We start from the raw sequence: 12,430 nt of genomic DNA on the forward strand, positions 1-12,430 counted from the left end.
TTTCTTGGGAAAAAAGGCTTTAGAAAAAAAAAAAAATCACAGAAAAAAATTCTTCCATTTTACTTCATAGCCGCACAGGAATTAACAACTTGTTACTCAGGAAAACTGAGCCAACAACTCCTGACTTGCTCTTCTGCATGAATTAAAAATAAATCTCTGAACGCACACAAGCGTTGAGTCAAATTTGTCTCAGTACCAAACACATCTCTACAGTACGAGCCAAACAGACTGGCCTTAGACTCTGCAACTGCAAAACCCAGTGTCTAAAGACCATGGCAGCATGGAATGGTCAAAAACATGGGACCCATCACTGCTCTGACTCCCACCAGCCGGGTGGGTACCAGCGGTATGACAAAAGAGTAAGTATCATCTATTGGAATTGTCCCTTCAGCTTCGGACATGCATTGGCATTGCCTCACGTCAGAGCTCTCCTCTACTGAGTTATGATGCGTGGAAGCATACCAGGAAAACCTACCGTGACCTCCAGATTAATTATTTACATCTTTGGTGGACAACAACAACAAAGCGGCACGGAATAAGAAGCCAGAAATGTTCAAGCAGTTCCATTTATTAGACCTGAGCCTTTCTTAGACCCCATGTCCAGGAACCCCTTCTCTACTAAACATATAAATATTTATATACACAAATTTACACACCTGTGTATCATTCGAAACTGACCATTCCCCTTATCTTCATAAATCAGCATGTATCAGATCATGATTCCTGTGCTAGTTTTCTTTCTTCAGGCTCAGAAAACAACTTACCTGGATTGCTTTCCTATTAAACTTGTAGTCATGCTCTCCCCCTTACCTTCCTCTCCTTGGGGAAAAAAATAAAAAAAAATAATAAACCAAAACAATAAACCAAAACACCAACCAACCAAACAAAAAAACCAAAACCAAACAACCCAAAAAAACCCCACCCACCCTGGCACACTTATCCTTCTCTCTGCTGCCAGGTGATGAGATGATACCGCCTCCGGAGCACACCTGCAATCCTGCCCCACCGCAGCGAACAGTGGCAGCCTTCCACTACGCAACTTCCCTGCATCCCGCACTGAGATTCAGACCGTTTTCTTCCAAAAGCCCATCGATTGGTGCAATATAGTTTCTCCAACTACTGCTCTGCTACCGCAGTACCTTGCTTCCCATTAAGTTTCCAGAAGAATTCTTAAGAGTCACCTTATATTTCAAGCCAGGTTTATAAAGCTGCCCCTCCAAGCACACAACCACGAGATGAAGAGCAGCGACCACCGGCAAGAGGTCCTAAGCAAGGGCTGAGCCCCCACCTCCAGCTAACACGTTCACCACCATCTAAAGACGAGCTGCCTGCCACGAGCTTCTCATCCCATGCTCCTTTGGAAGGGATGTCGTCAACAGCGTGGCTGATGAGAAATAGAATCTTAAATTTCCAAAAGAACAGACCACACAGCAATTTCTGCTGTCCATTCTGTGTGCGACGTGAAATAATTTCTGCCAAAAGAAGAGCTCGGGATGACATCGTGTGGCCCTCACCGCGTATCGATGAGCTTTACTACACAGTTGAGACTGATCTTTGGTGTGATCTTCATACATGGCTACTCTACAGAACCAGCACGGGGCGTTTTAACAGCTTTCTAATGAAGTGGCTGCTCATTCTACCCACAGCAGCCTTCGTAAGATACAGAGCAAGAAAAAAAAAATAATCTCAGACACCTGGGGTTTTTGCATTCCTTTCTGCAAGCAGAACATTCGTTAAAATGCATAGGTAGACTCATGATGCAAAAATCATCCAGTTATTTTAAAATGAGGAAAATGAAGCACGTTAAGAAACGTTGTTAATACTAGACAGTGGGCAGAAAAGGAGCCAATTTCCAGTCCAAATCCAAATCATAAAAGCACCCTATTTCACTGCCAGCCAGAGGTATACTGCCATGTTTATAGCTTCTAATGGTAACATCTGGAAACTTTTAACCCAGACCAACAATATAAATATATTCTCAAGTAATCCATGCTCCACAAGAAGCCTGTAAGGGCACGTACATTGCTCTAAGCATGAACAAGTACACACATATGCAATAAATTTATTTATTGCTTTTTAACTCCTGAAACCAGCTCCGAAAAGCTTCTGGAGTAGTAAAACAAGTGCTTTAAGTTCTGGTTATTCAACCTGGCAGTAGTGGGAACGTGCTACTTATTTCTCTGAAAAGTGTGCGAAGGAAAACGAAGATAGCAGACAACAAGCTGTACGGACACCAGCATCACAGTATGTTCTCCTCCAAGGAAGGGCTAGGTGCCAAACCTCTCCTGTTCAACACTGCTTGGGATTTTCTGTATTTATGCTTTCTTTTATTATATCTGCAAGATACTTGTGGCATTGAAAAGCTTCTTGCAGCCATCCTTACCAACCCTACCTTGCATCTAGGGGCTGAGATGAAGCTATTTGAAAAAAATTAAACAATACCCAAGCTTGCAAAATATTAAATCAACGTGTAGTCACGTTATGCAGTTTATGCCAGTGAATTACAAAGCAGATTGCAGTGGATATCTGGCTTAGCTTTCACTGGATCTGGTATTTCAGAGCGATGTCCTGCACCACGCGATTTGTCTCTATACAAAGAAATCACAGATTTTCAGATCACTAGCTCTCCAGTTATTAACTGCACGAGCACGCACACAAGCTTTAGCTTTCATACCAAAATTTCAATTTACTAGGACACCCTTTGCAGCATCAGCTTTTAATCTTCAAGGGGGTCATCAGCTGCATTAGAGTTATCTCCAAATGAGATGGTAACACCACCGGCAGGTGCCGTGACACCTGTATTTACGTTGCTGCCCAAACAAAACACCTCGCGGTTGTTTACCATGGACCTCCCAAAGGCTGCTCGGCCAGTCCCATTGCTCAGGCTGTAGGCACAGCAGGAAGCTTGACAGCCCTGACGCTTATCCGCACTCCAGGCCTTCCAAACGTGGCCCAGGTTGCAAGAAACATCCTTCAAAAAGCAGCAACCACGGGGGTAAAAGGTTCCTCTCTCCCACAAGCAGCCACGCTCCCCCGCAGCGCTCGCTCCTGCTGCGTCCGCAGGTATGTCTAACCCTGCTGTGGCTGCAGGGTGCCAAGACACATCCAGACGTGCCTCAACTAGAGGAGACACTCCAGCACAAAGCTGAGCACGGGCAAACTGCCCAAGCGCCTCTGTTGCAGGCTGATCTCTGCAGCCTGCACCGACGCTGCTCTACTATCACATCCCTGTTCGCTCTTTAAGAGCGAAATGGAATCCTTCTCTGCGCCCTAGAGCACAATGGGACGTTTATTCTTGCTCTGTGTTCCCACACCCTGCCCCCAAACTCCTTACTTCTTCCCTTTCCTTCCAAATCTATTTGAAAACAATTAAATTATGATTGCCGTTGGCCCTGTTACATCTACCCTGCTGTTCCACTGAACGCACAGCAACAAATGCAAGTTTTAAGCCTTTCTGTTCTCGTGGCTGGTTTGGTCCACCTGTGCCACCCCACGCTTGCAGCCCCGTTTGAACAGCCCTGCTTTAGCTTCCAGAGCTTCACAACAAATGCTGCTCTCCGCTTCCTGGACTGGAGAGAATGACATTTAGTACAGCTCCTACTTGTCAAACACAACAGGAGCAGAACAAGCCTTTTTGGTCTCGACCATCATTCCTACACTGGAAGGCTGTGATCTCCCACACGCTGACGTGCAGGGGCACAGTAACTTTGCTGATGGCATAAAACAATCAGCTCTTCCAGAATTTGGGAGAGACTACACCAGGCATTTAACCCAACCACTCTGGAGAAGGTAACATTCTTCCCAAATTCAGTGTCTATCATACTTCTGCCAACAGCAGACCATCGTTTTAGCAAACGGGGGCGACCGCAACGCCAGCTTCACAGCAACGAAGCAAAACAACGTGCAAGTGAAGACTTAGACAAGGGCCAAGAGTCTTCCACATTCATTAGATTCCTAATGAAGTGATAAGAACCCACGCCCCCCAATGCACACACAAACAAGCTGCATACTTCAAAGTTTACTATTAAACAATGATTACTGAGTAACCGCCAGCATTTTCTGTGAATAATTATACTGGCTTCACCAAGATAAAGTTGTTGCTACAATCCCAATTTTTTTTTCCAGGCTACATCCTATGATCAACTAACTCCACGCAGACTATTAAACATTTCAGCCAAACATATATTAACCCTTTGTTCCAGGACCTCGTATTACGTACACACATATTTGGGAAAGAAGATGATCGAAACACACCCCCCAAGCCTTGACCGTACCTCTTTCTGCTGCCTCTCCAGTTCCTTCATCCGGATCTCCCGTGCCTCGGCCCGCGCCGCTCGCTTTGCTGCCAGCCTTGCTTCAGCCTGCAAACAGGAGCACAGCAATGAAACAAAGGCTGGACAATTCAACGTGCAACACACTCATTAAGCAGGGCACAAAATAAGGAGACGAGACTCGGCAAGACTGTAAACACATCTGTAGGAGTTAATTCCCTATTACACGTACTGGCCCTGCCTTCCATAACTTGTTATGCTTCACAGGCAGGTAATACACCCTCGTGCAGGCACTACCCTCAGTTAGCACTTGTGTTTAATTGCTATTTGTGTGGATAGAGAAGAAACAGCAAGATTTATTTAAGAAAGGCAGGTTTGGCTCTTCCCCCCTGCCCCTTGCAGCACAGATTATTTTTCATTGATGAATTAATTTGACCAACAGTGAACACATTATGTGCCATTTTTCCTAACCGCTGACATTGCGCTCGCATACGTGGGCACAGCAGTCGGGTAAACACTGCTGTTCAGCATGACGATGCACAACCAGGGCTGAAATGACGGAGGCGAAGGATTAGGAAACCTGAGAAAATGCACTAACTCAAAATCTCCAGACGTCCATATTCAAGTCCAAACCTCTCCAGCGTGGAAATCCGCCAAGAACGGGAAAACTCCAGTGCTTTCTCATTTCAGCACAGGTGGAAGTGCTGGAACATGCTATACAGTAACATTTTTAATATTCTGCTTTTAATCCCAGGCAAAACCAGTTAGTCTCGTAGCGAAAAACATAGAATTAGCTCGGGCTTGGTACAGTGCGACTGCGAGGGGTTCACCCAGCTTAATTCAGAATAGCTCAGCAGGGAGCAAAACTGCTTCGGAAACCTCTTACTGTAAGTAACTACAGCATCAAATTTGACAGGAAAAAAAACGCAGTAACATCAAGGTTAAGCATGCAGAAAAATCAAAACACCAACGCTTCCACTAGCGCTTCTAAACAGAAAGGAAAACCAGAAAAAAGAAAGTTGTAATTTCTTTTCCCTCCCGTAAATCTGTTCACCGCTCAGACTTGCAGAAAAGGGCCGCAACCTTCAAAAACGCAAAACAAAACACGGAAAAAAGACAAAAAAGGAGAAGGTTGGCTGAAACTCTCGGCTAACAGAAAAGGGCTAATGAAAACCAAGCACAAGCTGGTGTATGGGAGGACCAGGAGCCGTGCAGCGCTGTAGATCTTAAGTTCTCATCAATGATAACAAAATCCAAAGTACGCAGACAGTAGGCCGATACTTAAGTTCACATCATCCACCTTCTACAAAACCCCACCACAAACAGCCCCAATCCCTGAATACCGCCGTCATTCAGTTGTCGACATTCCTTTTGAGGACTATCACAGCTCCCTGTTGTGCAAATATGGTCTATTTAAACATACTGAGTTTTTAATCCTTTCAACACAGACAATTCAGCCTGAAAAATTACTTGTAACAACAGAAAACCCTTCTCGGAGGGTAAAAATGCCCGCGGCAACAAGAGCAAAGGGTCGGTTTTGTACACAGCGCTGCTCTCTTCAGTTCACGGCTTGAATTTTGAGATACCGAGGCAACCATGGAGAGAAACCCGCAGCCTCAGACCCACTGCAGACCTCCACGCTCGCACCCGAAAACCCTCTCCTCTCCTCATGGCAGGTCGCCGTTACTTATAACGAAACCAAACAACGGTGGGCTCCGGGCATGGGTACCACAAGCGTTTTCCAGGGACTGTGGCTTCAACAGCACTTCCCAACCTGAAGTATCTTGTCCAAAAAAATCCCCTGCAGCCCCGATGGTGGGCAAATAAAAGGCAGAATCCCTGTCAGGCAGCATTAGGATTTACCTGCCCTGTTTGAAATCATTTATGACCACTATATAAACACACTGTACGATGTACGCTAAAGGTAAGAAATGACGGTAATGGAACAAGTACGATATTGGCTTGACGTGATCCATTTCTGTTTATCTGAAAATAAACTGGTATTTATTTTACCAGAACCTCAGGAAGCACTAGCGTAAGCCTGTCCCACGGTCGGAACCGCTGTAAATACAGGACAGTGTGGGAGACAAGGACCTGCTCCGGGCTACTCATCCCCAGCAGCTGCCAGGCCACCCCCGACACCGGGAAACAACCACTGCCTTCTGCCAGGAGCCGCGCAAACACAACACCCACATACCCCCAGGAAGGGGAATCTTGCTCCAAGGACTCCAGCTCATTAACGACTTTTGGGAGAGAGAGGGGACGGGAGATACAGCTTTAGACAGCACCTTTGACTCATGGTTTAGAGATGCATTCCCTCACCCTGACAGCCAAACTGTAAGTAGTCTTAAAAAACAGCACAAAAACGAAAGTCAGACTTAACACCATGCATACGTTTGAAAACTGCACCTGATGAAGAACATCAGTGCAACCAGTTAGGTCTATTTTTCTCCTACGGGAAACAAAGGACCCTAAAGTCTCCACAAGCAAAATACACCAAAGAGCACAGAACTAACTGCATCTTAACTTCCCACCTGCCAGAAAGAGACAGAAACAAGATTATCTTGATGTGAAAACTACTGTAGATATTGCCCTTATGAATGTCAATAACCAGCTGAGCTTTCATGTTAGAAAAACCCTACGCCTGTATGGAAAATTCAGACATTGTGCTTATCACACATGAGTATCTCCCCTTCTGCTTTCCTTGCATGATTACAGGATTTACACGCTTGCTAGCTATGTTGCAGAATTATACATCCTCCAGAAGTGCACACGATATATAATGAAATTAAGCTACTTGAAAAATGGAAGGGGGAAAATAAAAAATAAAAAGAGTTTAGCAAGTTATTCTAAAGCCTGCCAGAGAACAAGGCTTGCTGGTTCCCTAGATACCGATACCAACTGCAATAAGTTAAATTAATTTTCCTTTGTGCAACATCCCAGTAAATGACAGGTTGCCCGTATGATATGTTTCAGTTTTAAGTGTCAATCCATGGGGTGTCTCTAATTTATTCCATTTCAGCTTTGCAGTCCTCCACCTGCCTATGCAAAGCCAATTGGCAAGCCTTTAAGACATACCAGAAGAAAAACGCATTTTCCCTTAGTATCTTTGACTAACAATGGCTCACATCTTGCCACAAGCATATTTTTTATTTATGAAATTTTTCTTTCGGTGACCACATGGCTCTTCAGCATGAAGTATCTTTCAATACAAATAAGAGAACCAATATATTCTGGATCCTTTTAAGTAGCTTTTTAACCTTTTTTAAGTTAAAAATCTGCCATTAGAGCATACTGGTACCTTTGTAAGAAGCCAACAATTTGTTATTCCACCCAGAACACTAGTATTTTAAAGCAACTCGTTTTTATCACACAAAAACAAAGTATTACAGAATTGTTCAGGCTGGAAGGTTCCTCAGGAGGTCTCCAGTCCACCCTCTGCTCAAAGCAGGGTCAGCATCAAATTCAAGACCACGTTGCTCAGGGCTTTGGTCCAGTTGACTCATGAAAACCTCCAAGGTTGGTGGCTCCACAGCCTTTCTGGGCTCCTGCTTCGATGCCTGACCATCCTCACAGTGAATTATTCCCCCACCCCACATCAGTGTCAGAACCTGCTCTCTTTCAAGTCAAAACCCACCATCTCATCCTCCCTCCACACACTCCCATAAAGAGCCTGGCTCTGGGCTTCCCAGTAACCTCATCTCGTATGTCGGAAGGCTGCTGTTAGTTCCTACCTTAAGGTCTGGTATTCTGCATCAAATACTGTAAGCAAACCGGCTGTGACATTTCAAAACACATTCACAACGGTGTCTGGGTGCTATCTGGATGATCACACAATTATTTTCATCATGGTTCCCAACAGAAACGCCAGCTCCTTTGTGCTGGACAACGGTGGTTTGTAAGAGACAGGCCATCCTTCCCTAGAGGGTTTTCAAATCCACAGCAAAAGAGACTACAGGTGACAAGAAATACACAAGAAAAACAAATTCTCGGCGCAACAATCTGATCAATATGATAAGGAATGGCCTCTGATGGTATCAGTGATACAAACAGCATTGAGATAATGATTAAGGGTGAACCAAACACTTCCATCAAATAAAATGTACTTCATTTCCTCGCGTAAGGATTGGTTAAGAAAGACTTGGCACGCTCTTACTGTCATCCATCTCCCTTTGGCACTGCAACAAAACAGGACCACTAGAGTCCGCGGGAGGGTAAGTCAGAGCTCCTGAACACTCACAGGTCCCCAGGAAAGTCCTCACCTGACAGAGAGCAAAAGCAGCGCCCCAGCTGCACAGGTCCCATATCCCACTGCAGTGTTTCCAACCCCCGAGCCTTTGAGGGTGTTCCCCAACGCGGCAGAAATGTGTTACACCATCATCAGGCTGGTCAGTAATGATCAACCTGTGCCCTTCATAATTCCGTTTCTACCACGCTTGAACTGCTATAGTTACTTAACTCGAGTATTTTTGATATTCTGTAGGTGGCATCGGTGACAAACCAGGCATTGCTCATGAGCTTCGAGGAAGCAAATCAATCAGGGCAGGGATAAATCCACACCTAACGCTCATTGCGTACAATTTCAAAGTCAAACATACTAAACATCTGGTAGCAACGCTAACATCCAGCGAATTCTGCAGCCAGCGCGGGAGGCAAACAGGGACTATTAGATAGGGATTCTCCTGTGCGGAAGCATAGCTCACCTACTGACCGGAGTGGCTATCCCAACGGCAAGCCACATGGCACAGACATTCGTAACACGACCTCCGCTGTCACCTACGGACTTTTAGAGTAATATGCGAGAGCATCGGATTTATTACGGACCTCGTCCTCAAAAGCAGGAGCGTGACTAAACTCGCCTGAGTTTGTCAAACCACGCTCTTTGAAAGTCTTGGACTCTGCTCTCCCATTAATAGTTCTGTGCTATAAATACCTTGATTTCTTGCCCACCCTGCAAACAGCAACTTTAACTTCACATTTCTCTCCCTCTCAGCGCTGACTAAACCAGAACAGGCTCTGTCCGGGTGGCTCTGGCCTTCAGCCAGCCCAAGCACTTGTCAGAGCCCAGACCCAAGTCACCTCTGAGGGCGCCAGCAGAGACAGACACCGTCCCGTGCAAGAAACGCAGCTGAAGATCATGAAATCACCAACAAATGCATACAGACTTCTGAAATTCAAACTAGAACAGCTAAAATTAAAGCCTCAAGGTTGCCAGCGTAAGTAACTGTTCAACAGATTCAAGACAAAAAAAAAATAAAAAAATCCCGAAGGTTGAAGGAAGTAATCTTAAAATCATCTAAAATTCAGTAGTGACTCAGTGAGCAATACAGGCCTCAATCAAAAGTGACAGATCACTGGCAAAAACAGAAGAATAAAAATATGAAGCCTAATTGCACTCACTGCAAAGCCTTTTCAACTTCCCTTTTATGAAGTATTGCTCATCTGACAAGAAGAGCTGGCAGCTTCAGCCATACTGTGCATGTCATACAGAAAAAAAAACCACCACAAACACACCAAAATCCTCCTAAAGGGCTTCTGTAAAGCCCCGCGGGCAAAATCAGAAGAGATGGCAACCACACTGCTGAGATGAACATGGAAATCCACCCCAGCTGAAAAATAGTCACCTTTATTTATGTAACTCGCTCAAATACTGCAACTACACATCGTGCATTTTTGTCATTTTATTGCAGTTGCCCTGAAAGATTTACAGCCTCCAAGGCCCAAAAGAAATATACTGTTGCACTCCCCAGCACTCGTTGGCTTTGTTGGTCCACTTGCTCAGCACTCGACACCCTTGAGGGTCATTAGTTTTAAAACTAAAATCCAGTCCTATGCAGCAGCAGATCTTCACCCTGCCTTAAGGAGTTCGGTACGTTTAGCTCTGAGCAGGGAAAAAAAAAACTAAGGAGGTTGTAACCTGGTGCGCTACTGAGGTACCACTGCATCTGAAAAACAGAGGGGGGGCAAAAAAGAGGGGGGGGGCAAAAAAGAGAGGGAGAGAGGGGGGGCAAAAAGGGGGGGGCAAAAAGGGGGGGGGGCAAAAAGAGAGAGAGAGAGGAGGGGGGCAAAAAGAGAGAGAGAGAGAGGAGGGGGGCAAAAAGAGAGAGAGAGAGAGAGGAGGGGGGCAAAAAGAGAGAGAGAGAGAGAGGAGGGGGGCAAAAAGAGAGAGAGGGAGGGGGCAAAAAGAGAGAGAGGGAGAGAGGGAGGGGGCAAAAAGAGAGAGAGGGAGAGAGGGAGGGGGCAAAAAGAGAGAGAGGGAGAGAGGGAGGGGGCAAAAAGAGAGAGAGAGAGAGGGAGGGGGCAAAAAGAGAGAGAGAGAGAGAGGGAGGGGGCAAAAAGAGAGAGAGAGAGAGGGAGGGGGCAAAAAGAGAGAGAGAGAGAGGGAGGGGGCAAAAAGAGAGAGAGAGAGAGAGAGAGGGAGGGGGCAAAAAGAGAGAGAGAGAGAGAGAGAGGGAGGGGGCAAAAAGAGAGAGAGAGAGAGAGAGGGAGGGGGCAAAAAGAGAGAGAGAGAGAGGGAGGAGGGGGCAAAAAGAGAGAGAGAGGGAGGGAGGGGGCAAAAAGAGAGAGAGGGAGAGAGGGAGGGGGCAAAAAGAGAGAGAGGGAGAGAGGGAGGGGGCAAAAAGAGAGAGAGAGAGAGGGAGGGGGCAAAAAGAGAGAGAGAGAGAGGGAGGGGGCAAAAAGAGAGAGAGAGAGAGGGAGGGGGCAAAAAGAGAGAGAGAGAGAGGGAGGGGGCAAAAAGAGAGAGAGAGAGAGAGGGAGGGGGCAAAAAGAGAGAGAGAGAGAGAGAGGGAGGGGGCAAAAAGAGAGAGAGAGAGAGAGGGGGGCAAAAAGAGAGAGAGAGGGGGGCAAAAAGAGAGAGAGAGGGGGGCAAAAAGAGAGAGAGAGGGGGGCAAAAAGAGAGAGAGAGAGGGGGGCAAAAAGAGAGAGAGAGGGGGGCAAAAAGAGAGAGAGAGGGGGGCAAAAAGAGAGAGAGAGGGGGGCAAAAAGAGAGAGAGAGAGGGGGGCAAAAAGAGAGAGAGAGAGAGGGAGGGGGCAAAAAGAGAGAGAGAGAGAGAGGGAGGGGGCAAAAAGAGAGAGAGAGAGAGAGGGAGGGGGCAAAAAGAGAGAGAGAGAGAGAGGGAGGGGGCAAAAAGAGAGAGAGAGAGAGAGGGAGGGGGCAAAAAGAGAGAGAGAGAGAGAGAGAGGGAGGGGGCAAAAAGAGAGAGAGAGAGAGAGAGGGAGGGGGCAAAAAGAGAGAGAGAGAGAGAGAGGGAGGGGGCAAAAAGAGAGAGAGAGAGAGAGAGAGGGAGGGGGCAAAAAGAGAGAGAGAGAGAGAGAGGGAGGGGGCAAAAAGAGAGAGAGAGAGAAGAGAGGGAGGGAGGGGGCAAAAAGAGACGGGGGGGCAAAAAGAGACCGGGGGGGGGGGCCGAGAAAGAGAGAAAAAAAGATAAAAAGCCCAAAGAGATGTTTGATATCAGCCGGAAAGGGTGAGAAGCATCTCCTCCTCCTGCCTGCAGCACAAGGCAGGGGGGAGAAGTGAGAGCACGAGATCTGCAACTGCCGAGGAGTCACCCCACTGCACCCTTTTCAACCACCACTCCTCAAGAGGAGGCGAGGTCTGGTTGCACCCATAACCCGCGTCCCCAGCACTGCCTCCAGCGCACAATGGTTACGGAAGCGACGACTTCCTGGCCCAGAGCGCAGCATCGAGGAAGCTGCACATTCATTATCATTTTGATGACAGAATTATTTAGGTGACTTCGTTAGGTAGAGGCTAATGACACACATCCTGAAGGTGTGCATTCTCCGAGCTTTTCCCTTATGAAATGTCCAAGAGTTCATTGTTTGACTGGAAACCCGAAGAAACAGCCAACAAAGGCAGGAAATTATGCTGCTTTTTTCAGCAGTGAAAAATGACTGTGTTGACTTGCCACATCGCTACATAGGTAAGAGTTTTCCATCTATACAACGCACCCTTTAATTTCAACGTAGTCAAAATTATCTGCTCCTAAGACTAGTAATCAAAGTTAGCACCATGTTTTTTGGGGAGGACTGGAGAGTTAGTTTGCCAGCACCACACCATACTCCGAAAGCTGATTCCACTGCCAGAGAAACTTTCAAACACAAGTCTGCCCAACTAAATTACACCTGCTCGCTGGATGCAACTATTATTATGTATT

The 12,430-nt window shown here is 46.4% G+C and overlaps 1 protein-coding gene across 9 annotated transcripts in view; it reads right to left on the bottom strand.

The window, feature by feature from the left end:
- LRRFIP1 (LRR binding FLII interacting protein 1) overlaps window positions 1-12,430 on the bottom strand; it is a 114,709-nt gene that overhangs the window by 59,904 nt on the left and 42,375 nt on the right. For all 9 annotated transcript variants that reach the window (XM_063341349.1, XM_063341348.1, XM_063341347.1 and 6 more), the window contains exon 2: window positions 4,275-4,361. In XM_063341349.1, the coding sequence (XP_063197419.1) occupies window positions 4,275-4,361 (87 nt within the window). The remainder of the gene's footprint in view (window positions 1-4,274; window positions 4,362-12,430) is intronic.

Source organism: Chroicocephalus ridibundus, chromosome 7, assembly GCF_963924245.1.
Source record: "Chroicocephalus ridibundus chromosome 7, bChrRid1.1, whole genome shotgun sequence".
In the NCBI taxonomy this organism is placed as follows: Eukaryota; Metazoa; Chordata; class Aves; order Charadriiformes; family Laridae; genus Chroicocephalus; species Chroicocephalus ridibundus.